The sequence below is a fragment of the Monodelphis domestica genome, chromosome 7 (genome assembly GCF_027887165.1).
Source record: "Monodelphis domestica isolate mMonDom1 chromosome 7, mMonDom1.pri, whole genome shotgun sequence".
Lineage (NCBI taxonomy): Eukaryota > Metazoa > Chordata > Mammalia > Didelphimorphia > Didelphidae > Monodelphis > Monodelphis domestica.
In genome coordinates, this window is record NC_077233.1 from 237,706,407 (window position 1) to 237,733,996 (window position 27,590).

Consider the following 27,590-nt stretch of genomic DNA (forward strand, 5'->3'; position numbering starts at 1 on the left):
GATGTCACTTAAGCTCATGTAGAAAATGAATGGTTGAGTTTCTTGCTATGAGTTTCTTAGGCATAATGCTATGCCTAAGAAAGCCAAATGCGCAATAATATCAGGCTATCTTAGATATTTGCTGAATCAAAGAGTTATAGCAAACACTAGAAGGGATGGAGTGTTTTACACAGGGTTTGTATTTTTGCAATACACCACAAAACAAAATTCTAGAATGGATATAACTTATATCCCAATTTTATTTATATATGTACACATATACGGTGAGCACAAATATGTATGTATATACATGTTTGTATACATATACATACCCCAATTATAACTAAGCAAGTTCATGAAAAACACCAAGTATAAAAGTTTTTATATTGGCATACAAAATAGCCATAGTGGAACCTGTTTTTGAAACCATGATTCTCAGAAAGTAGTATGAATAGGCAAACTTTGAAAAAGTACATAAGTAACAATGTTTCTGTTATGAGTTGGAAATAGTCTTAAATCTGAAGCAACATCTGATGAAATATAGTTATTAAAGAATTCCTAAAATATTATCATTTCCAAAATGGGTTATAAATAAAATGATGTTGCTTACTAAAACATATATTAATATATGCATTTACACAGCTAATCAAGTTTAAGATTTCCTATAAAATTGTCTAAACTGCAATTACTTGAAAAAAATGTATCATCTAATAAATTCCAACATACTACAATGGATTTATGACCTCTTCAAAGACAATACTAAGCTCAAGGGATACAAATCACAGCCTATCTGGATATTCCGTGTGATTCTTATTCTTGTTGTACTGCTAGCTTTCATACACATCATGAGTTTACAAGTAGAGTACATGTGGGCATGTGACCAGTCTTTTTTTTTCAATTGGACATTTCTTTGATGACACCCATCAATAATTACTTATCCAGCATAATTTCTGGTCCATAATGCATTAGGACTGTTCTTGCCTAGTAAGGGTTCCTCCACTGCCCTCTCTAGTTCCATGAATTTAAGACATAGATCACCACCACAGAAATACTAGTTTTGAAAACATAAGCCTTTTGTTTTTTAATAAAAATATTTGGAGTCATTAGGAGAACTTTGCAATTTCCCAAAGGTGATTTAAATTTGACCTGATCTCATTACCCTTTAATTCTTGTAAATACCTAAAATATATTATGACAATGGGAGAGCTCTACAGATCATCATTTTAACACCTTATCAAGAAAATATACTTTATTCACTTGGATTTCTCCTTTCTTGATGATTAGGCCAATCTATATAGAAAAGGAATGGATTTAATTAGTTCTGTATTATTTCATGGCTTGACACAATTAGTACAATATCATCTACAAACAAGTGTCCAGAGGACCTCACTCTTCATAGGGAGTCTTTCTTCTACTTATACTCTGTGGCGTATCTCTAAAATTGCAATGGAAACCACCCCTAGGCAAGAATACTTCCACTTTAAGTCTCAATTGATAATGAATAAAAGCACTAAACAGTTTAATCAGTGTTGTTATATCTCTCAAGGAATTTTATACAATTTTGACATATGCATAGGAGATACCTTGTTGAATGATAGTCTTGGCATTTTCCTCAAACTCAATCAATTGCATTTTTATCACCAATGGAACAATGAATACACTGAGAATTTACCTTTAGTTTTTCAGCCAATTTTGTGATAGCAAAGACATTATTCACTGTGGAAAATTCCTTATGACAGTCTGTTCTTTTAAATCAAGGATACTATCAATGAATGTCAATTATTCTTATAAAAATTTGCATAAATGAGAAAATAATGGGTTATAACTTATTAATATTCTCAAGTGCCCTTTTTCCTAGGAATAAAAAAGTCTTTGATATTGTCTCTTTTTTCAGATACTTGAAGAATAAATACTTCATTGACCTCAAAACTGTCCAGTATGTGTTTTGCTTAGCTGAACTTATTTGTTAAAAAGAGGGATTCTGTTGAGGTGTCATCATGAAAAAATTGTTATTTTTAAAAAAGGAAAAAAGCAAATGACACTTTTTTAAATGTAGCAAAATAACTGATACAAGTATTAATTGGTCAGATTTGAATACTTTTCTTTCTTATTTCTCCTTACCTGATAGAGTACTTCAAGAGTAACAGGGTAAAAGAGGTTTTCCACAATTATTCGAAGAACAGGGCTTTGCCCAGGAAGAACTCCACCTTCACTACCTGGGGCTGCAGTAAGAGCCAGACTTCCAGACTGGACAGCATTCACTGCTTGCAATGCAGCTTGAGCTCGCTGGCAAACAATCAAAAATGAGAATTTCTTATAAAATCAAGCCATTAGATATTTACATGCAAACATACAAGTAAAGCAGAAAATGGGATCGTATAAGTTTAAGACATTAATATTTTTTTTTTGCAAGTTAGGTCCATCTGAATTCTGGTTCAAATCCCAAAAACTATTTAACTTGGAGAAAAATCACTCCATTTCTCTCTAAAAAGAGGCAAAAACTAGTCCAAGGCAGGCAGTTTCCTCATAAGGACTTTATTTTTATTTTCTCCCATAATAATTTTTTGTTCCTACCACCCAAATCCTTATATATCACTGCAAGGAGAGTAGAAATGACAAAAGTTCCTTTAAAAAAAAACCTCAGTAACTTTTTGAGTACACCTGGGACAAACCCAATGACATGAAAAGTCACCACCAGTATCACCTCACTGCCATCCAACAAAAGGCAATGGAGGAGAAAATTGGACATGAGGCCTACCTTAAGCCATATTATTCCTGAGAGGACAATAAATAATGAGTTAGAAACACCAATTTGGAAAAAAAAAATTGTATCAATCAGTAAAACTCATTAAACACCAACTATATACTAGGATCAGAACTAAACACTTAGGGATATAAAGAGAAACAAAAGACAATCCTTGCCTTTGAGTAGCTCATGACTTAATAATCTATTCTTTTCATTAGTGAACACATTTAGCCTCTATCTCACCTCAACATTCCATGTATGATACATAAAGTAGAAATGGAACTTAAGAAGTTGACATCAGGAATCAATTAGTTAGCAAATGGCTGGACCTAAGCAATTATATACAGAAGAAATCTATGATCTTTTAGGTATGGAATTATTTAAGAATTCAAATATAAAACTGGTTCCTTTTTAAATGGAAAGATCAGAGGTGATGATATGGCATTAGCAATTCATCTTTCTGTAGCACTTTGATTTTACAAATTTTCCTTGTAACAAATTTATGAAATAAGAGTATTATTACTTCCATTTTACACATGAGGGAACAGTACCCCAATCTGGGGTAGATATAAAAGTCTTGTTCTCTTGACTTCTAAGTTCAGCATTGTTTCCACTATACCACATTCCATTCATCAAAAACACGTTTAAAAATGGAAGACTGCTGCTTTATAAATGCTTACTGAATAAAGGAAATCCAAAAGAAACACAGATGTTTAAAATAATCCATAGCACCATGTCATATTAAGAAAAATTCTACCATATCACATGAAGCACCTGCTCTTTCGCAAACCTTTGTAGCTATATTCTTTCAAATTCCTTTGTAGCAAATAAATACTCCTACCCTTTATGATTAATTGTTGTGACAAGATAAAAAAAATTCCATCAATGTCAATTAGAAATTTATGGTCATTTCTTTTATTTCTTGTCATTCTTTTAGCTCATCATGTGAGACATTCACTTCTGGCTTCATTGGTGTAATCTATTCTATTTTATATATAATTATATTCTATATAATATTACACCAGTGACATAATAGGAATTAAATTCTTCTGCAGGTTTAACACTTAATTGGGGGAAAAGATCTTCCTGAACATCTTGAAGAGTTACCATCACTTCATTTAAGGATTTCTCAAGACAGACTGATAAGCTATTAGGAAACCCAAAGAAAACTTATCCCATATTGTAAAACTTAGCTGCTATGTCTAGCCTTCTTAAAAAGAAAGCTACCACAAGTTTCCAAAGACAGTTGAATCATGTAAAACATATACCACAGAATAGTGATGGCGAACCTAAGGCATGGGTGCCAAAGATGGCACACAGAGCACTTTCTGTGGGTGCTCAACCACCCTCTACCACCAGAATTGGTAATTAGAAAGGCATAAAGCCTCAAGCAGAGCTGCTTCCCTCCCCATCTACATGCCTGATGACATTTTTTCACATCTCTCACCCCTATGCCTAGCAGTCAATGGATGTGTGTGTGTATATACACACACATGTACGTACGTACGTACCTACACGGCTCACAGGTAGCAGAGATGGAAAGGAGGGGTCAAGCACTCAGGCTACTTCCCTCCCCATCTCTACACTCACTGAGGACATTCCTGATCTCACCAAGCCAACAGCACTTGGTTGGAGGGAGGGGCACAGTATGCAATTTGCTGCCCCCCCCCCAGCACTCTATCTCTAAAAAGATCGCCATCACTGCCATAAAACCATTCTCCAAACATTCTATGTTCAGACTATGACAAAGTATCTGTCATATTCTGAAAGTACAAGTATCTTTAGCCACACAGCATACAAAAGGTCATGTAGCCTTCTTAAAAAGAAAGCTACCACAAAAATAATGATTGACATGTATATTATAGGTTTCCCATTTTATCTTCACAATAAGCCTCAGAAGCAGGTAAAGTTGTCATCCTTACATTATAGATAAGAAATTGTTCATCCTCAGACACTTCCCAGCTGTCCCAGGGACCCTGGGCAAGTCACTTGATCTCCATTGCCTAGCCCTTACCACTCTTCTGCCTTAGAATTAATACACAGTATTGATTCCAAGAGAGAAGGTAAGGGCTTTAATTTTTAAAAAATCATTCATTATTACATAAGACAAAATTCAGTGAAATCTTCTTGATTCCAAGCCCAGGATACTGAAGTTTTTAAAGAATTTTAAAAAGAACTGGAAACTATCATCAACTGTAAGAAAGACTGTTCCAAATCACTAAAGAGAAGTTTAACAGCCTACATCCCCAAAAAAGAAGCAACACTAAAAGTAGTAACAAAACACTGAATATATATCAATGCTGGACTAACTATACAAAGTTAGGAAGACTAACACACTGTAATTGGAGGAATGAATTTATATAATCCAACCAAACAAGAAAAAAAATTGTAATTATGCAAGAAAAGTAATTAATTATTTACCAGATACGGATATATACCCCAAGGAGATCAAAGATAGAAAGAATAGTCCTATATATGTACAAAATATTTATATTAGTTCTTATGTGCAAAGCAAAAGAGCCAGAAATCATCTATGCATCTATCATTTGGGAAAGAACTGAATAAACTGCCATCTCTGAAAAAAATGGAATTATTATTTTTGAAAGATACTATAAAAATGAGAAATTCAAAGAAATATGGGAAGACGTAACATGAATTTGTGCAAAGCAATAACTGACAAAATGACATAATTACTATAATAAAAAAAGAACACTATGAAGTATAATGCTATGTAAGTATAACAATCCTGAGTAAAGATGAAAACAAACACAATTCTTTTTGGCTGTGGTGAGTTGAGCTATAGATATGCTATGTTGTCAGATGTAGTCACTCTTTCCTCAGTTCATTTGGTAGTGATGGAGAGGGTAAAGGGTACACTATAATCAGAAACTCCCATCAGAAAATCAAAGATTTAGAGTAGGAAAGGACTGGAGATCATCAGGTCCAATCCCCTCTTTACAGATGAAAAAACTGAGGCCCAGAGGTGAAGTAATTTCTCTACAGTCACAGAACTAATAAATGTCTGAGGCAATATGTGAGCTCAGATCTTTCAGATTCCCAAGGCCAAATGTTCTATTCCCTAAAGCAATCTATAATATGAAAAACAATTCATATATCTTTCAACACAGTAATCAGATAAATCTTGGATAGAGAAGCTAGTGTAAGGGCTATAACAGAGCCTTCCTCTCCTTTGAGACAGATGTCACAGACTACATTGTCAAATATGAATTGCAACAGTAAAAGCATAAGAAGATGAGTCTGTTTTGACTTCGATCTAGCCTACATGTACATTTGAAGGATTGTTTAATTTAATAACATCTACAAACTGCAAGATAGTTTTATGCTCAATTAGTAAGTGGCAAAAGATATGCCGATCTCAACCTGAGTTCATTTGAAAAAAAGGCAGAGGAATAGGAGATGGGGAGTGGGAAGGAGAGTGTGAGTTGAGGTACTTTCAATTTCTAAAATTCTACAGTTTTATTCCAAATACAATCAACTATTTCTAAAAAATAATTTCTTCAAATCTAAACACTGAATCTATTAGAAAGTCACATAAAATATTTCTACACTTTACAAAATCAATTAATACCTAAATATATTTCAAATCAAATTAATGCCATATATTCTCATTAATACTTTTAAAGTGAAAGTGTTTAGTACTCACAGCTTGATTAGGTAGATTGTCAGTCTTAAGTTCTCTGTGATTAGAATACTGAATAAAAACAGGCTGACTTCGTAGGTGAGGAGTAACTGGAGTGTAGTAGTTCACCATAGTAACAGCAGCTTCCTCAGAAGCCATTTCTAAGAATGCCTGCAATCAACACAAAACAAATTTAAAAGTTTGCAAAACATTTCAAAATTACTGTTACTTTATTCCCCTCATAAAGCTTATGAGGACACGGTAGATTTTAAACACTGAGTTTATGATTTGGAAGCTATTCTTTAATAAGTTTAATGTTCAAGGCAATTTATTATATTTTAAAATGTAACAATTTCCATTTCTAGAACTTTTTCAGAATCCATTATTTAAATGGATACTAAAAGTTGTATTGTCTATGATTTACTAAGTGGAAACTAATATTTGAGATAACTTTCACATTATATATTTAATTTCACATTACTAGAATCTGCTTGATGCCAAGTTGATACAGTAATATTATTTCCTATTCCTAATATTCATTTGATTTTGGGAGGTGGGAGAAGTTAAATATCTATCATAACGCTCTTGCAAAAATAGTGATTTAAATATGTAAGTTACTGACTTTTCATTTGCTTAAAGATCTCTGAAAGACTAGCAAACCTGGAGGAATATAGATTGAATAATTCCATTCATTAAAAGTGATAATCTCTAAGTGTCCTCAAAGCCTTTAAATTATCTAACTTTATTTCACACTATAATAATGATCATTAACATTCCTCCAAACATATAAACTACTTTAGTAACAGTTGGATAAAAAGAATTAAGGACCCTAAAGCCTATATTTATTAAAATTATAATTAACTTCTTGTTCTCACGCGAAAGTGAAATATCTTTTAATTTTTTCAACAATTAATTTTCAAAAGTATTAGTATACAGAGAGGGAAAATATCAATTTATCCAGAAGACTATAATGGTATCTAATAGACACTCTACCAAAAACGGGCATAGTAAGAATTATAAGTTAATACCCCCTTCTCCTTGGGATCCCATAAGCTTTAAATGTTTGCCTACATAGCTGAAGAGTCACACAAAGTGTGCAAAGTCTGAAGTACACAAGCATTTCTAGTGTCTTCAAGTTGGAAAGAATAAGATATGGCCAAGGGCTACTGGTATGCCCCTCCTTCTGTCCTGGAATTTCTGCCAGGAAGGAAGTAATGACATGTTTTACTCTCAGAAGTAATTGAGGTAGAAATGACGGTGGGAACTGGCATACCCTGAATATCCATCGCCTGTTCCTTGTGATATGCCAGCAGGATTTCCCTGTCAGAACCCCCTCACTATCTGGCACCTTTCAATACCATATTTTTCTTCCTCCCCCAAAGAACAGTTGGAAATCTCTGAAATAATCGGCTATGTAAATGACAATAACAAATCATAGCAGAATTCTTCCTATAATGAGCCATTTCAGTCATGTTAAAATACTCCATCTTTTTAGTGAATAAACACTAATGTCAAACAGTAATTGAATAAAGCTTTAGGTGCTGAAAAGGGATTGTGGAAACTTTTTAATCATTCAGATATCTCAATATAATGCTAGGGATAAGATCAGAGCACATAAGTTCTTTAGGGATGTCTCCTTCCCTCCACTTCCTCCTCAATATCCTTCCCCTTTAATGGCTAGCTACACAGTGCCCGTACTATATTACATTAAATATGCAGTTACAATGCATCCTTTCCTTTGTCATAAAACTTCATTAATCTGAAATGGAAGAAACTCGAAAATGGGATGTTTATGAATTTTAATCTAATTAAGAGACAATAACTGATCCTAACTTCTAGCTAGGTAGGATCAGTTATTGCAATTACTTGCTGTTTTAAATTTATTTGTTAACTATAAATTTACTTAATGAATGTATGTGTTTATTACTAAGGTTTCTCTCAATGTAAAGATGAATTCATTTTAAAAATAAAAACATCTCAATGTTAGAATTGCTATCTTTAGAAAATATACCAAAATTCAAATCCATTACCCACATATTTGGAACCATGCAAATCAACACGATTCCAGAGTACATGGTAATAGAACATGGCTTCAGACATCACACTGAAAAGAAGTATTTTCCATTATTTCAGAAGGATAAACTGACCTTAAAATAACTACTACTGGGTGAAAATTATCTTGATGGTACAACAGACTGAAATTCATTTAGAAGATATATCTTTCAGACTGTTTATTTCTATTATCTGTCCAGCTGGCACACAAACTTTCCTTAGTCATCAGAATGAAGCTGAATAAGGAGAATAAAGTATCTCTCCTGAGTTTCTGTCAAATATTTAATTTTTACTGTATCTCCTAACAAAAATTAAGTGGTAGTAAACATTTTGATTAAATATGACTAACTGTGGGAAAATGGGATTCAATACCTACTTTTACTTACCCAAAGACAAAAAAGATGTAAAACATAATCTTAAAACTAAGAGTTGAAAGATCTTAACCTCATCAAAAATCTTTTCTAGTTATACCATATCAACAAGTCACTCTCACTCTTTGAAGACTTTCCTTTCATCAAACCTAAATCTACTTCTTTGTAGGTACCACTTGCTCCTTTTTCATTGCTCTGGAGGTCAAATTGGACAGGTAGGAATATGAACACTTCATTAGGACTCCTTTACACTTAAAGTATCACTGTTTTGTTTCTATTACTACAGACATTGATTTGTGCATAACCCAAAAAGAATGTGAAAACATCTTTTTTAACACCTTTCATTCAATTTCTTGATAAGATACAATTTTGACAGTGTAAATTTTCCTATATTTGTCAGGATATACTAAAGACTGTATGACTCTTTTAAAAAACAAATTCCCTTTGATCTAAGTATATTAATATTTTACATTTTAATATTTTTATTTTTAACCAATTAAATATAATATTGATTTTCCACACAAGTTTTCCTAAGTAATATGATCAACCTTATCTCCCTCCCCTCCTTTCCCCTTCTCCTTCTCCTTCTCCTTCCCCTCAAGGTACTGGCAGGTGATTTTATCTAGGTTATACATGTATTATCATGCAAAACATCTTTCTATATTGTTCATTTTTGTAAGCATGTAATCTTATAAAATCAAAACCCCAAAACCCAAACCCAAATAAACAACTGAAAAATCGTATGCTTTCATCTGTATTCCAACTCTAACAGGCCTTTCTTTCTCTGGTGGTCGATCACATTCTTTGTCATAGGTCTCTCAGAACTGTCCTAGATCATTGTATTGCCAATAATTGCTAAATCTACCAGTTATCATTCCACAATATTGCTGTATATAATGTTCTCCTGGTTCTGCTTATTTCATTCTACATCAGTCCATGAAAGTCTTGGCAGCTCTTTCTGAAATCATCCTGTTCATCATTCCTTACAGCACAAAAGTATCTCATCACCAATATGATACTGATAATTAATAGTGTTAAGGCTTAATGGTTAAATGGAATTTTAAAAAGAGAGCATAAAGAAAATCTTTTAACGGAAGAGTTCTAAGGTCTAGCATAGGGACCCTAGTTTCCTTTGAGCAACATTCAACATAAGATGGAAATTACTTTAATCAAATTTGACCTGACATGCAGCTTCTTTTTAACAGGTCATATGTATGCACCCTCATCACTAGGTTTTCTCCAAGTACTAATGAACAGAGAAAATTTTATTTGTTCATGTATCTTGCAAAAAAAAAGTCTCTTTAAAAAAGACTGAATTTGCAAATCCTATCTTGTCTTGCCCTAGGGCAGTTGAGTGGCACAGTCAATAGAGCACCAAGACTGAAGTCAAGAAGACCTGAGTTCAAATCACCTGTGTGATCCTGGGCAAAGCACTTTACCTCTGTTTACCTCAATGTCTTCATCTGTAAAATGGGTATGATAATAATAGTATCTACCTCCTGGGGTTGTTGTGAAAATCAAATGATATAATAATTGGAAAGTGTTTGTGACAGTCTGGCACATAATAAGCACTAGATAAATATTAGTAGCTCTTGTTATTATCATCCTAAAAAGTATTTTTTTCAAAATATTGACTATTCATTTACACGCTGAGTCAGTCAGTGGAATAGGGGAAGAGAGACCTGGCCTTGAAACCATGAAGATCTGGCTTTAAGTACTTCCTCTGACAAATCCAGGCTGTGTGACTCTAGGTAACTCAGTGGACCTCTTTGTGCTCTGGGCAGTTAAGACTGCAAGCTAAAGAGTGAGATTCTCATTGGGAGCTCAGTCTATGCTAATGAAATTGCAGATCCAGTCTCTATCTTTATCCCTAACCCTACTCATTCACACAAAGTATAGTTAATATAAATTACTTTATTCATTTGCATTCACATTTTGGACAGTCAGTTCCTTCTTTTGCCAAGTAAGACATGATTTATTTCCCTTAAATTTTTTATCAGGGCATTTAAAGAAATACTGGTTATTTATAACATACTTTTCAGGAATTATGTGGGTTTTTTTCTCTTACATAGGAAAGCACACATGAATGTCTTTAAATGATAATGGCAAAAACCACCAAAATAGAATTCCCTTTCCTATAAAAATATCAAAATAGAGAAATGGGGGGGGGGGGGGGGAGATATTTTTTTAAGCATTACATACCTGGCTTTTTCCTTTCAACATCAAGAGATTGGTTACTTTGCCAAATGGTAGACCTAATGATATGACCTCTGTTTCAGTAACGTCATTTGGAATTTTACGAAGATGAAGAACACGAGAAGGAGAGCAGGGAGATCTATCTCCTTTAAATTTCTTGCTGTCATTCCCATTAGCTAAAAAATAAGATTTTTTTAAAAATTACTGCTAATTCATGCTTGCATTATCATACATAGTCATAATTGGTACACTTAACTATATACAATAAAATCATGCATTTAAATTCAAGGAACTATTTAAAATGCTTTTAAATAAAACAAAGGTTTGCTATGTTTTTATTATTACTAAATGTGCAGCTATATGAAGTTTAAAATAAAAATTAAAAACTTATTTTATTCCACCAATTTTTCATTATGAATATTCAATTTTGTTGTTTTCCTCTCTCCTATTAATATTATTTTTAAAGTCTACAAGTGGAAGAGCAAGCATTTCATCATCATAATCATGGGAAATATCAGTAACACTTATTTTCCCACAATTGTGTTAGATTTAAAGGCTCTTTTCCGAATTCCTACCTATAGTAAACTTAAGCTAATTGATCAAGAACCGATTTACAAATTAATCCATTTAAAAGATTTCATTTTTGAGATATGTTTATATTTGGATATATCATTTGTGTCTGCTTAATGCTAAAATCAATTATTTATAGAAGCCTAAAACCTAAGATTTATATTGATTCAGAATTATAGCCCTAGGAATAAATATCCAAACGTTGCTGTTCAGATATTTATATATTTGTGTGTGTGTGTCTGTCTGTCTGTCTGTCTGTCTCCCTGAAAATAGCAACAAGAACAAGTACAATTCACACATTATTTAGAACTATGTATTTTTAAATGTGATTTGTGCATTTCACGTCAAACACTACAAGCTAAAATTACCTTAAAAATCAATTCTTTCTGACCTTCTGGAAAATATCAGATTATGACAACACTAGATTTTAGAGGAAAATTAATATACACCATAGGGGGGCAGTTGGATGGCTCAGGGAATTGAGAGTCAGGCCTAAAGACAGGAGGTCCTGGGTTCAAATCTGTCTTCAGACACTTCCTAGTTATGTGAACCTGGGCAAGTCTCCAAACTTCCATTTCTTAGTCCTTACTGCTCTTCTGCCTTAGAATATACAGTATTAATTCCAAGATGGAAATATATATATATACACACGCACACATGTACATATGAAGAAAACAAATTAGTATGATGTTAAATTCTAAGAAACCTATGTTTGTTATCATAACAGTCCATATAGCACAAAAGTCAATATGCCCCAAACTTTAATTGTAGGTTTTTTTCCAAAAGCAATTTTTACTCCTAATTTCTTACTTTCAAACAACAGGATTACCACTTACCCTTTCATATATAGACTCCTAACTGCAAAAGCATCTCTCACTCAACCCTTTCTCCCAAATTCCTTCAAATCTTCATTTAAAATGCCTGTTACATTGATTATTTCCTTTCCTCTAGTCCCAAATGAGTCAAAGCCCTCAAATCAGTTAGTTCACTGAGAACCTCTTAATGACTATCATTTAATTCCAATTTCTCCCTATTCTAATTCATATCCTACATTGTCTCTGCATTCATCTTCCTTTAAACCACTTTGTCAGCATAGCTCAAAACCTTAATTTCCCAGCACAGAGGAAAAATAATTACAAATTCCTCAGCCTGACATTTAAAAATGTCCAGACATGCTAAAACTTTTCAACACCTCTTCCACATCACTATTTTAATTGAAGCCCTCTCTCCAGTGAATATACTTTATCCATTGTAGCTCTCTCTGTGAATACATCTGACAACACTGACTCAAAACCAGAACGAGGAGTAGGCATACTCCTTGTTCTCACTGACATTTCTAAATCATGCTGTCATCTCTCTTGTTGGCTTAGATGGGAAAGGACATCAGATGTGGTGTTATAGACCTCATGGTTTGAATCCTAGATAACTTACTTGTCAGTAGTCATGCAATTCTGGAAGTCCTCTCATCCACCTCTAGATCTTTTCGTTTCCTATCTATCAAAAAGGGGGATAGTGATATAGATGCTTTCTAAAATGTCTTCCAGGCCTAATTTCAATGAAATTACACTTCCCCGCTCTCTCACTAATAATAAATCTACCCTCTGGACAGAGCAGAACCTTCAATCAGTTTCTCAACCCCTTCTACTTCATATTAACCCAACACCCCCACATATTCAAATGACCCTAAAATAACTTGTCCCTAAAACTCTTGCCATTCTTAAACTGTGGTTTCATTCCTGGGTCACCTGCACATCTGACTTCATTGTCCAAATTACGTAGCACTTAGCTGAACCTGACTCATGCTTGTTAATAATATAGTATTAATGAATTATTAGTTCATGTCTCACAATATCTATTCCAAACCTATGTGCTCAACTAAACCTCATACCTAACCCACCCCAACTCATAACTGTTATCTACCCTTCTAACCTCATATTTCAAAGACTCCGGTCATGTCATGAATACCTTCTACCCTTCTTTGCCATGTCTCAAAATTTATGAACATAATCTATTTTCTCTTCTTTCCTTCTGGCCACAGAAAAAGATAGCAATATTTTTCATTAAGACTGTATTAGGGGATGAATGCTGGAGGGGATGTGGCAAAGTAGGGACACTAATTCATTGCTAGTGGAGTTGTGAATTGATCCAACCATTCTGAAGGGCAATTTGGAACTATGCCCAAAGGGTGATAAAAGACTGTCTTCCCTTTGATCCAGCTATAGCACTGCTGGGTTTGTACCACAAAGAGATAATAAGGAAAAAGACTTGTACAAGAATATTCATAGCTGCGCTCTTTGTGGTGGCCAAAAATTGGAAAATGAGGGGATGCCCTTCAATTGGAGAATGGCTGAACAAATTGTGGTATATGTTGGTGATGGAATACTATTGTGCTAAAAGGAATAACAAAGTGGAGGAATTCCATGGAGACTGGAACAACCTCCAGGAAGTGATGCAGAGCGAGAGGAGCAGAACCAGGAGAACATTGTACACCGATACTAATACATTGTGGTATAATCGAAGGTAATGGACTTCTCCATTAGTGGCAATGCAGTGTCCCTGAACAATCTGCAGGGATCTAAAAAACATCCACAAGCAGAGGACAAACTATGGGAGTAAAAACACCGAGGAAAAGCAACTGTTTGACTACAGGGGTGGAGGGGATAGGACTGAGGAGAGACTCTAAATGAACACTCTAATGCAAATACCAACAACATGGAAATGGGTTTGAATCAAGAACACGTGATACCTAATGGAATGGCTTTGGGAGAGGTGGTGGGAGGGAGGGAAGGGAAGAAAAGAAAATGATCTTTGTTTCCAATGAATAATGTTTGGAAATGACCAAATAAAATAATGTTTTAAAAAAAAAAGACTGTATTAGGGGGGCAGCTGGGTAGCTCAATGGATTGAAAGCCAGGTCTAGAGATGGGAGGTCCTGGGTTCAAATCTGGCCTCAGACATTTCCCAGCTGTGTGACCCTGGGCAAGTCATTTGACCCCCATTGCCTAGCCCTTACCACTCTTCTGTCTTGGAGTCAATACACAGTATTGACTCCAAGACGGAAGGTAAGGGTTTTTAAAAAATAAATTTAAAAAAATTAAATTAAAAATCACATGTGTATGTGCGTCTTTCTGAGTATATAAAAATATATAAAATTCCTATCCTTTTCTGATATTATTCATTTTTGACATGAGCCAGTCAAAATAACCTACTTTTGGTCCTTCAAAAACACAGCATGCATTATGGTCTTCATTGATCATGCCTAGAATGCCTTCCCTGTCCCTTTTGTTATTTCTATATTCTTACTTTTCCCTTAAAAGTCAATTCCAAAGTGACCTCCTTCATGTATCCTTTTCCAAAAACCTTGTTGGTAACAGTCTTTTCTAACCTGGACCTTATATAGAACCTTATTTTACCTTATTTTCCAACTCTCTAGTGTACTTACATCATGTTATAGATTATAGCTATTCTATCTTATTTCATTACTGGTCTGTAAACTTGGTATGGACAGAATATATTAACTAAACGTGGATTTTCTCCATTGCTTAAGTATAGTTCTCTGGGCACAATGGATATTTAATAAATGTTTGGTGAATAGATAAGACTGAATGAACTAAGGGTACTCCATAATCTAACAAACACAATTCTCTCTCTACTTCCCCATATAAACTATCCTTTCCAACCAAGAAAATTTCCACACTAGCTAAACATCATCATATTCATACTGTATTCCAATCCTTGGCTAACAATATTTCAAACTCCATATGCAAAGCTGGTCTCATCCTCCTCCAGAAATCCCCACCTGACCACATTTATGTTCTCAACATTTATTATATCGCCTGGAGATCTTACAATACAGGAAAATAAAAGATCAATAAATAAATGTAGAAACAAGGAAGGGATTTCTCAGACATTTTTAAGGCTTTAAAAAAAATCTTTAAAATGTGAAATAATGCATTATGAATTTTATAATATTAGAGATTTTTTTATATTCTGCAGTGATTCACTGAAACTATGCAATAGTTTACAAAGCGAAGTATAAACTATAAACATTTGCATTTTATTACATTTTCTATATACTGAAGACAAGCAGCAGAATAAGAATATCAACTGCATAGAGTACATCTGATGGAAGATGATTTCCCAGATCCAAAAGAAAACAATGTTCATAGTTAATTTTCAACACTTTCATTGCTTTAAGGCATACTGTTCTAGAGGTAAATAGATATGGTCTTATTCCCAGGTGAGGTATCAAAAACTAACAATAATATTCAAAATTTAAATGATATTTACATTGCTATTCCAAACAGTATTCTTATCAGTGAGTTGGGGAATGAAGTATAATAATCTTGCCGGGACTCTTACATTAGTTCAGTAGTCTCCCTGCCTCAAATTTCTCTCCTATCCACCCTCCACTTATCAATTACATTGATTTTCCAAATAAAATGTTTTGACTATTGTCCTCAGGAATCTTTAATGGTGCTTGACTGTTGCCTATTTGACACTTAAAAGTCTTTCATAATCTGTCTTCAGTCTACCATTCTAGGCTAGTACACAATATTTCCTTTCGCACAGCCAATCAATAAGCATTAAGCATCTTCTAAATGCCAGGCACTACAATGAACACCAAGAATACTAACATTGACGCAACATTGGACAAAATGTAAAGTATAGTTAATACAATTATAGTATATTCTATGCATGGACTAAGACTAAAGGGATAAAACACAAACCTCAAAAAAAAAATACACACACACACATACATGAAATGACAAGCACATTTAAAAACTGCCAATCAAGTGCAAGGAAAAAAAAGAATGTTACTAACTGGAGGTTTTGTGTAAGGCTTCATAATGGTGGCAATTGAATTAAGTTTTAAGTAACAAATTTTCAGCAGGTAAAGTGAATTTGGAAGGGCATTTCCAGGTATGATGTTATTGTTGTGATGAACATATGACAAAAGGCATATGACATATTTGGAGAACAAAGAATAAATTAATATGAGATGAAATAGGAAAGGTATCAGTTGGAATAATCCTTGTTCCCCAATGCAACTTCCAAGTCTTTCTAATAACACCATTCAGCAACCTTTCCTCTTTTGAAATTCATTCTACAATCCAGGGTAGATTCTGGAAGCTGTTATCTGATCCACAGTATTTCCCTCTCATTTCTCAATAATTCATTGTCTGGCTTAAAGTCTCTCACCATCCAAATTCCTGCCCTCATATTTATGGACTTCAACATGGAAACAGATATTTCCTCAAATAATCTAAATTCCTAATTCTTCAATTTACTCAAAACTTATGATTTCTCTAATCTACTTTAGCTAACGCAAGGGGTGATCACACCCATGAAATTTGCCTTCATCCACAAGTATTCAAATTCCATGTTCAAACACTCCAAAATTCCTTTATCTAAACATTATTTTCAGTCATTCTAACTTTTCTTTCTCTGCTTTACTAGTCCCTAGACTTTATTGTCTTTACTCTCACCTCTAATCCATCAAACACTCAGTACTTTTCCAGGTCATCACCCCTTTTTTGACTCTACTTTCCCCTCCTGATTCCTTAAAGAACCAGATTAACCACATACTCTCCTCTATTCTTGAATCTCTTACTCCCTTGTTCTAGCACTGGTCACATTGTGCTAAATCCAAACCCTCAATTATACACAAAATACACCTTGGTTGACTGTATTAACTTACTGAATGAAGCTGGAAATTATAAAACCATATTGACTTTTTCAACTACATATTTATTTGATCTAAACTCAACTATGGGTTCTCACTTCCCTTCTAAGGTTACTTTGTATTTGCCTACCTATGTATTGGTATACATAGAGAAATATATACATGTTGTTTCCTCATTAGAAAGTAAACTCGAGGGCAGGAACTATTTTCTTCATCTTTTTTTTCCTCCATGGTAATTAGCACACAATCTAGCACAAAACAGACATGCAGCAAATGCTTTTTGGTTAACTGGGTAATACCAGAGACTACAGAGTCAGTCTGGATGATCATTAAAATGAGGAGTGAATAGGGGGCAAAAATTAAATTTGAGATATCTATGAAACATCCAGTTGGAAATGTCAAATAAGCAGTTGGTTATATGGAACTGAAGCTCAGGAGAGAGTAGCACTAGATCTACAAGTGAATCAAATATCAGCACAGAAATCTGAATTGATGGGAGATGGGTTCAAGACCACCAAAACAGAGATTAGAGAAAAGAGCCATCACAGTAGGGTCCTGCTGCCTTCTAAAAAAGTCTATAAACTCATTTGATGATTAACGGTCTTATTGGTGATTGTTGATCCTTCAGTTTTCACTCAGGTCTGACTTTTCATGACCCCATCTTGAAGTTTTCTTGGCAACTGGCAGAATACTACTACAAAACAAGAATTTAAGAGATTATCTCATCATCTACAGGGAATCTCTTCCCTTTGGACTTTGGGCTCAAAGCACAGCTGGTGGCACAAGTGAATAAAAGTGCTAGGCCTAGAATCACCGAAGACCCAAGTTCAAATCTGGCAAAGATACTTACTAGCTGTGTAACCCTGGGCAAATCACTTAAATTCTGTGACTTCTCAATTGTAAAACAAGTTAATATAACACTCACACCTTGCAGATTTATTGTGAAGATCAAATGAGATAATATTTGTAAAAAAAACTCCTAGGGCAATTTTGTGCTATAAAGGTACAAAATACAATTCACAATAGTTGGCTGTCCTCTTTCTCACATATTCACAAAATATAATCCTAATGATGATTTTATAATAAAAATATGTATGGGTCTATTTTATCTAGTTTATATTGGCATTTAATCTCTAATTCTAGAGGTGGGAAAATAATTTACTTTGTTCTTCATTTGTAAATTTCTTCTTTTCCATTTTTCATTTTTAAAAAATCAGATTAGCTAATGTTTTATCTGTTTTGCTATTTTCAAAGATCCAATGTTTTTGTTTTGAATTTTGTTTCTTCTTTGGTTTTCAGAATTTCCATGCTATTTGAAGGGATTTTTGTTTATTAGATTTTCCTAAAAAAGGTCTCATGTCTATGATATATAGGAAACCAATTAAAATTCACAATAGTAGCCATTCCCTTAATTGATAAATGGTCAAAGGATGTGAACAGGCAGTTTTGGAGGAAGAAATCAAAGTTGTCAATGAAAAAAAATTATCACTATTCAGAGAAAAGGAAATGAAAACAAAAAAGGTTCCCAAATGATTAAACTATGAATACCTTATGCTGAGGGAAATGAGCAGAACCAAGAGAACAATTTATACAATTACAACAAAACTATAAAAACAAATACTTTGGAACTCAGGTATAATAATTAAAAATGGGTTTTACAAATAAGTTTTTAAAATTATTGTTGTGATTGCCGTTTACAAAATAATTAACCCTTCAGTCACAAGGATGATAGTAGCTTTTAACAATTTTAATATAAATATAGTCTAAGAAAGAAACAAGGAGGGAAGGAAATGGAAAAATATTTCTTCCTAGGCTACCACCCTAATCTTACCAGCCCACAAGAGTGTCTTCTGCCTGAGCCATCAATGCCGAATCGCAGAACAGACCCCCCAGTCAAAGACCTGCAGAGAAGAACCCGACCTCCTCTATGGTCTCATTTTTTACAGTCTTCTTTCTCCACATCACTTCCTCTCCCGGTGCGCTGGTCTATCACATCTCAGGAACCAAAGTCTCTGGAGAGTTCCAGCCACACTAATGGACTGGATTGGAAGAGCAGAAAGTTCACGACCCTGGGAGGAAGGGGTTCCCTTTACAAACTGGTCAACACAACAAACAACCATAATCTGAGAGAAGTCATGATGAATCAGGCTATTCACTTCCCAATAGAAAGACGATGGATTCAAAATATAGATTAAAATATTTTAGGGGAGAAATGGGCAATGTGGAAATCTGCTTTCCTTGATGTTACACATTTATAGCAAGAGTTTTATTTTTCTTGCCTTCTCAATGGAAAGATGTGGAATAATAGGAAAAAATCATGAAAATGATTATTAGGGGAAAGAAAATTATTTTTCAATGTTCAAAAAATATTTAATAAAATACTAATTTATTATTTTTTAAGATATATTCTAAATATGTTGCCATGGCATTCATCTCTCTCTACAAGTAGGCCAAGTATTTGCTTAGGTTCTTCACTTCTTTTTGTTATGGCAACTGATTTACATTGATTAAACTGCCACATCAAATTATTAAAATCAAACTTCCTAAACGATGTTTCCATGTGAAAGCTTCACTAGCATCTAAAATGTCACAAATTCGAAGCAGAATACCAGTATTCCTTAAACCTACTACTCCAGTTAATACACATCTAGGCACTTGAGAAGTAGAACAGTACACACCAGGAAAAGCAGTAAATCTTTTTTTTTTTTTTAATTTTTTAAAAACCCTTACCTTCCGTCTTGGAGTCAATACTGTGTATTAGCTCCAAGGCAGAAGAGTGGTAAGGGCTAGGCAATAGGGGTCAAGTGACTTGCCCAGGGTCACACAGCTAGGAAATGGCTGAGGCCAGATTTGAACCTAGGACCTCCCGTCTCTAGGCCTGGTTCTCAATCCACTGAGCTACCCAGCTGCCCCCAAAAAGCAGTAAATCTTAACTCAAACATTACTAGCTACATGACCTTAGGCAAATTACTTAAATGCCATAAGACTCAATTTTCTGTTGTGTAAGATGAATATAATTATTCAACAAAATTAAATAGCCCCTTCATTTTAAAGATAAAGAAATTGAAATTTGGAGACACTAAGTTACTTACCCAAGTCACAAAGGAGGTAAGCAGCAAAATACTAAATTTAGGAGGGAAAATGAGAGAAAATGTATATAAAAGTTCTGGCAAAGACTAGTGTGCTACATTAAGTGTCAGGTATAATTATTATTAGGTAATGTTTTTAATGATCTTAAACTTGCCATTGGGGAAAAAAGTCCATCTTTTTAATCAGGAATATTCTTCTTCTTAAAACAAAAAAACCTTTCTGATGTTAGAGGTAGGCAATTGAGGTTAGTGACTTTCCCAGTCATACAGCTAAGATGTGTCTGAGGCCAGATATGTATCTAATCTCCAGACTACTCACTGCCTCTACCAACATTCTTCTGATAATATTATGACATTTTGAGTCATAGTTTTTAATGAATTAAGAGTTGAATCATTAAAAGGGCAATGGAAAACCACATGGTAGTTGTAAGCATATTAATGGTTGAAAACTATGGAGAAATAGCGTAAAAGATGCATGGCCACAAGAAAAGGCTCAGTTTTGTAGAGAAGGCAAGAGTTAACAGAAGGATGGTCCATATGCACTCTAGTAGGCAAGAGGCATATAAAAAGAATTCTAGGGGCAGTTAGGTGGCATAATGGATAGAGCCAGGCCTACAGACAAGAGGTCCTAGGTTCAAATTTGACCTCAAGACTGTGTGACCCTGGTTAAGATACTTTACTGCAACTGCCTACTCCTAACTGCTCTTCTGCCTCGAAACCAGCACTTAGTACTGATTCTAATATGGAAGGTAATAGGTAATTTAAAAAAAATTCCATTCTCAGTAGACAATTTCTAAGACATGGAACAAGAATCACATAGAATGAAATGGTGCTAGGAATGCTATTAAATAAGATTGATCACAGGTCCAAGGGAAAAAGATGATAATTTAAAGCATTAAGTGCATTTCAAAAACATTGGATAGCTAGTGTGACTAAAACAAGGCAGTTGACAAGTCCTTGTTAACTCTCTAATCTCATCTATCCTCTTGTTTTTTTTTTCCTTTTACTAGTCCACTACTTTTAAAATCCTCATTACTTAGCTAGAATTTAATGCTCTAGAAATCAGTATATCCCTCTCTTTGGTCACTTTTCTTATCACTGTCCTACTCAGAAAACTTTGGTGGTCTGCTATTGTTTCTAGAATAAAATACAATGTAATCAATTCTATATTTTTAAAAGACTTGTCAACAATTTGGTTCCAGTACATCTTTTACAGACTTGTACTCTATACTTTTCGTGCTTTGTTTCAGAATAATTGAACTTTGTCCTCATTCTTGCCTACTACCTATCTCTAAGACTTTATAGGCACCATTTCCATGTTTCAAATAGATTGCCATTCTCATAACTCTTCATTCAAAGGTTCAAGATACCACTTTCATCATGAAGTCACTACCTTGACCTCCTAACCCTTCATCCCCAAAGCAGTCTTTCCTTTCTCAAATTTTTCATATCACTTTGGCCCACTTTTTTGTACTTATATATTGTATCATATTTTGTGGAATTTCCGTCCTATTTAATTATATCTTGTGAAAATTCAAGGCCCTGAAATATATCTTCAAAGTTACAAATTGTTTCCTGAAACAGCTTAATCCAAACAAGATTCCAATCATGTATCAGTTTACCTGTCCTCCTCCTCCAACATTTAACATTTTTCACCTATTATCTTTGTCTATCTAATACCCTGTCCAAAGTAAAATCTGAGTGATTTTTAAGTTTTTTATTTACATAATTTTCGACATCATCTTCATTCCCCATGTTCCCCCTTCCCCACTCTAAAAAAGGAAAAAAATCATGAAAACACACATATCAATTCAGTCCTACAGTATATATAAATATCCCACATCTATAGTTCTCAAGTCCAAAGGAGAAAAAGAGGCCACACTTACACAAAGAATGACTTAATTTTCAATTGTCTTATTTAGAGCAGAAATAACAAATTTACTGCCCCCCAAGATTTCCAAGGGCTTGTAAGGAGCCAGATTGTAAGTGATAAATGTTTAACAAAATGCATAGATCTGTTTCTACTCGAGTTTGTCATAATTGATCTGGAGTATTCTTTAACAAGATTATTGATGCCTTGTACTTTTTTCTGTTTGGAAAAAAAAAAATGTATTTTAATCCTTTGATCACATGGCCACTTGGGTAGAGGACTTGTTCTTCATTAAGTATATCAATTTTTTAAATGTATTGTGCATTTGTTTGTTTACTAACCAACAGATCTTTGGCAGTGATGTACAACCAAGATTATTCTCTCAGCTGAATGATTCCTTTTGAATTCTGGGTTGACTTTGCTTGTGCAAAAGTTTTTCAATTTTATGTAATATCATTTTGGAACCTATAACAGCTTTTAAATTATGAGATCTTAAAATCTTAACCCAATTTCTACTAAACTTCTCTCAATATTTTGTAGCACTTTTTGTGTAACAGAGAGTACTTATATTTCAGTGGTGGAAATACTTGAGGTTATAGAACTAGATGTTATATGCATTTGCTCTTAGATTATTTAACAAATGTGTTCTGTAATGTTCTGCGTGAATTCACATGTATAACGGATATCACTGCTTGTTTTCTCAATAGGTAAGAAAGACACTAGAGAAAAGAGAATTTGGAACTCAAAATGTTAAAAATAAATTAAAAGCAAATAAGCAAATGTGTTCTCTCTTGGTCAACTTTTCTATTTTTTTAATTAGTTAACTTTGGACTAATGCTTTATAGTTTCATGTATGGCAATGCTAAGCTCTCTTCATTTGTACCAGTCTCATCATTTCTCTCCAGATACTTGATCTTCTCTTTGTATAAATAAATTTTATTTTTTCTAATTTTGTAAAGTAACCCCACTTTGGTAATTTTTATTGATATGGCAAATCTATACACATATATGTATGTATTTAAATTGAGATCATTTTTTCTGCATTAACATGGACTGATGAACAATCATTCTCTTCAATGATTTGTCTTTATTTCTAGAAAGTATTTTATCGTTACATACACAAGTCTGAATAGTGCCATCGTATTCTTTCATAGACAATTTATCAGATTGCAATTTCATTCTTTCTTAGAGGGTTCTGCTAATAATAGACAAGCTGATCATCTTTGTAGGGGGGAAGGGTTTGTGTACCCAACTACATTAACTTGTAATTGTTTTATAGTTAAATCTCTTGGGTTATCTAAACCAACACATAAATGAATAAATGAATAAAAAAGCATTTGTACAAACACTGCTAAGTATTGCGGCTATAAATATAAGCAAGTAATAGTCCATGAGTAAGTTTACATTCTAATGAAGGAAGACAATAATGGGGAGGACTAGGGAGCAGGGAACTCAATGGAATCGTGACGGGAGTCACACAGCAATTAATTGACAGTCTTCCCAAGAATGGTAGTGATAGTAAATTACTATTCTCAAAGCTAGAGAAGAAAAGTAGAATGGGGCAACTGAAGCAAGATCGAGACAAGCTGAATGCTCACCAAGAGGATCAGATTCCACATGTGAGAATTTCAATATTTTAAAAGAGTAGGTAGCAGGGCACCAAAATGGTTAGAGAATAAAAAGCTGCCTAGAGCTAGAGCTATAATTTTATCTCTTTGTCTATGAAGGCATAAGCAGCCTTCATCTTTGCCTGACTGCTAGTTGCAGATATTCTATAAATTGATCACATAAAAGTAGAAAAGAATGATCTATTTTTGCTTTATTCCTGCTATTATTGAATTTTCTCTATTACAGATAATGGCAACACAAGGTCTGAAGCAAGTAAAAGCCAACCACATTAAGCAAAAGTCTATTAATTCTTTTGATTTTTTAAATGTCTAACATACATAGGTATATATTATATCAAAAGTTTTTCCTGCATAGATTCAGGTAACTCATTTTCATTATTTTTGTTATTGATATGGTCTACCTGATTTTTCTAATACAGAACCAATTCAGTATTTCTAGTATAAACAAAATCTCATATTCAAAAAGCTTTGAATATACAACAAAAGCCTTTGCAAATATTTTATTCAATACATTTAAATCAATATTCATTACAAATATTAATTTATAGGTTTTTTTTCTCTGCCCTATCTCTTCCTGATCTGGCTGAAAAATATTCCTTTTTGCCTCAAAATGAAAATGTGCGGGTTGGGGGTGGGGGGGTGGGGTCAAAAAGAAAGGGAGATGGGGGAGGGGAGGAGTATGCAACTTAAGTAATATTGGAAGTAAACTGTTCTTGTAAATTTTAATATATTTCATTTTAAATCCTAAATAAATAAATCAAAATGTTCTCTGTGTATTTATGGTTTATTTTTTTTTTATTTCTGAATTTGAATTGTTTAAAATCTCTACTTGTTTTACTCAGATATTTTTATGTTTTTGTAAATATGTTTTACTTTAAGCTAATGATTTTATTGGCAAAATACTACAAAAATATTTTTGCAATATTTCCTTTATGTGCTATGAATGCCAATTTGTGATTTTGGAAATTTGGTTTGCTTGATCTAATAAGATAATGGTTTGTCTATTATAGTTTTTAAAACTAACTCAGTTTTTGGAAAAAAACAAGGAGTTTGGGGCTTTCAACTTTGTTGTTCTTGCCTCTCTACCTTATAAACAAAGAAAATGCCTGGGGACCAGCAATGTGTCCTCACAGTCCCTAACTAGAAAGTAAGCCTCAATCCTAGTGTGTACAATGGCTCGAGCCCAGTCTTATGGCAAACACTTCCCCACACTGGAAGTCTACAGAACTTGGCAGCTTTGTTGCCCAAGACATTTCATATTTGTCATTACTCTGGAGTAGGTTCTAAAGGCTATGGTCTTGGTTGGAACTTTTTGTATCAACCTCTTTGCAAGAGGTCCCAATGATTTTTCCTCATCACCAAATCCAATGGCTTTTTCATAATCCTCATCCTCCTTACCTCTCTGAAGCACCTGACATTATTGGCTACCCTCTTCTGGATCCTCTTTTCCTCTTTTGGTTTTTGTGACATTGCTCTTTCCTGGTTCTCCTAATCTGTCTGTTCCTCAGAATCCCTTTCATAGAACCATCTTGTTTCCTTCCTGGTTCTCCCAACCTGTCTTTTTTTTTTTTCAGAGTCCCTTTTATTGGATCATCATCCATATGACACACTCTACCTTTGGTTATACCACAAGCTCTGCTGGATCATCTCATCACTCTCTCTTGGTGAACACATTAAGTCCTTTTGGCTCAATTATGATCTCTGCCCAGACAACTTCCTGATCTACATATGTACTCCTATCTCCTCTAGGTTCCATGTTTGCACTGGATGTTCAATAGTCATAACACAAATCACCATCCTCCCCACACCCTATCCAAAAAAATAAACATATGACTTATATGAACTGATGAAGATCATATGTAGGGCATGCCAAAAGTTTTGGTGAAGTTTTAGGCTTTAAAAGCTCATAGCTTATATGATAATAGGTGAATTGATAAAGAACCGGAGAAATCCAGTGCATAATAAATTTACAAATCCAACTGATGCTTCATTGTAAAAGTTCTATATTAGTCTCAGAATGAACTATGGTAAATAACCAAGTTTTTTGTCTTAATATCAAATGTTAAAGTGTAAGTTTGAAAAATTGCTGAAGTATATGCAGTAAATAAATTTAATGAAATACTATCATACTGTAAGGAACAACAAATATTAATAAGTTGGAAAAACATAGGAAAATTCAGATGAATAAATGCAAAGTCAAAAAAGTAGATCACAAGAAAAATATATACAATGTAGTACGATGTAAATGAAGACATTAAAAGCAACAAGTTTAACATAATGCATATGAGGCTGATACTGAAGTTCTAGCATATATTTCTTTTAATAAATAGTAATTTAGAGGACAGCTTGGTGATTGTAGGTTGAGAGTAAGGCCTAGAGACAAGAGGTCCTTCTTTCAAATCTGACCTGAGACACTTCCTACTTGTGTGATCCTGGGCAAGTCACTTTACCCCCATTGCCTAGCCCTTATTACTCTTCTGCCTTAGAACCAATATACAGTACTGATTCAAAGATGGAAGGTAAAGATTTTTAAAAACAATTTTTAATTAAAATTCTAAAATTAAACTACAAAAATGGAATATTAACCACCTGCTCTCACCCCAATCCCAATTGCTCAGCTGCTGGTATATTATAGGGCTTTGTCCTGGATCCTCTTCTCTTTTCTCTCTAGTCTCTCTTTGAATATGAAAGAAATCATCTGTTTGGCCACAAAGGTAATGGAATGGGTATCAGTTACTAGAAATGACATTATTAGTATTTACTTATTACTTGTCGAAGTATCATTTGTCAAAGACATTGTAAAAGATTGGATAATTAAGGTCCCTTCCAATTCCAAGATTCCGTATGGCATTTTTACAACATGGCCAGATCACTTGATTTTATCCTATCAATGTCAACTAGTCTACTGCCCTTCAACAGGGAAAGAACATTATATTTACATTCTTAATATCAATATACTCACTTATTAGAACTGAAGACTCTTCAGTTCATAAAAAAAATCAAGATTTCTGACTTGTGAGTCCTGTACTATATTTATCATGCTATTTTTACTTTGTGCATTTTTGATAGAACATCTAAAAAAAGTAGTGAAATATGAACCTCTGGAGAAATCTGGCAAAATTGTATTCACTCTTTGTGTAAGGTCTATTAACCTTCAGATCTAATTAATTGAAATTTTCTCAGGGCAAGTTTCTCCTCCCCGACTCCTACTTTAACTTTAAAAGAAAGCTTGTTCCAGTTATTCTTAACTTATTTTTTAAAACAGGTTCCTTTGGTAGTCTATTTAAGCCTATTGAACTATTCACAGAATGTTTTTAAATACATAAAATAAAATACATAGAATTGCAACAGTAACCAATTCTATCAAAATATTTTTAAATCAAATTTACAGACCCTCTCTAAGAAGCCATGGCTTAGATCAAAATCATGAAGCTTAGCAACAACTATTAATTGCAGTTTATTAAACCCCCAAGTTTGGTAGTTCACATCATAACAGCATGAGAAAGGGAAAGGAAATCATTGCAGTAGAGCTTGAATGAAACAAACGGTGTTTCAACTGAAATGATTTTGTAGATCATCCTATATTGAACAACCAAAAATCCTAAAGCATTAGAGCAGGAAGGGACCTTAGAGATCACTTAGTCTAATCCCCTCATTTTTTAAGATGAAAAAGCTTCTAAATAAAAATATATTAACTAGATATCATAAAAGAGAACTACAATGGGGATTAAGAACTAGACCTGTGATTTCACTGGTATAGCGA

At 33.8% G+C, this 27,590-nt stretch overlaps 1 protein-coding gene across 18 annotated transcripts in view; it reads right to left on the minus strand.

The window, feature by feature from the left end:
* The window catches only part of PTBP3 (polypyrimidine tract binding protein 3), a 105,171-nt gene that overhangs the window by 28,448 nt on the left and 49,133 nt on the right, over window positions 1-27,590 (minus strand). For 10 of the 18 annotated variants that reach the window (XM_007498156.2, XM_007498158.3, XM_007498161.2 and 7 more), the window contains 3 exons: window positions 10,991-11,160; window positions 6,390-6,536; window positions 2,101-2,265 (listed from right to left, as the gene is read on the minus strand). In XM_007498156.2, the coding sequence (XP_007498218.1) occupies window positions 2,101-2,265; window positions 6,390-6,536; window positions 10,991-11,160 (482 nt within the window). Of the gene's footprint in view, window positions 1-2,100; window positions 2,266-6,389; window positions 6,537-10,990; window positions 11,161-19,071; window positions 19,310-20,332; window positions 20,364-27,590 lie in introns of all 18 variants that reach the window. The other 8 variants (XM_056806605.1, XM_056806609.1, XM_016423854.2 and 5 more) reach the window with 3 other exon arrangements.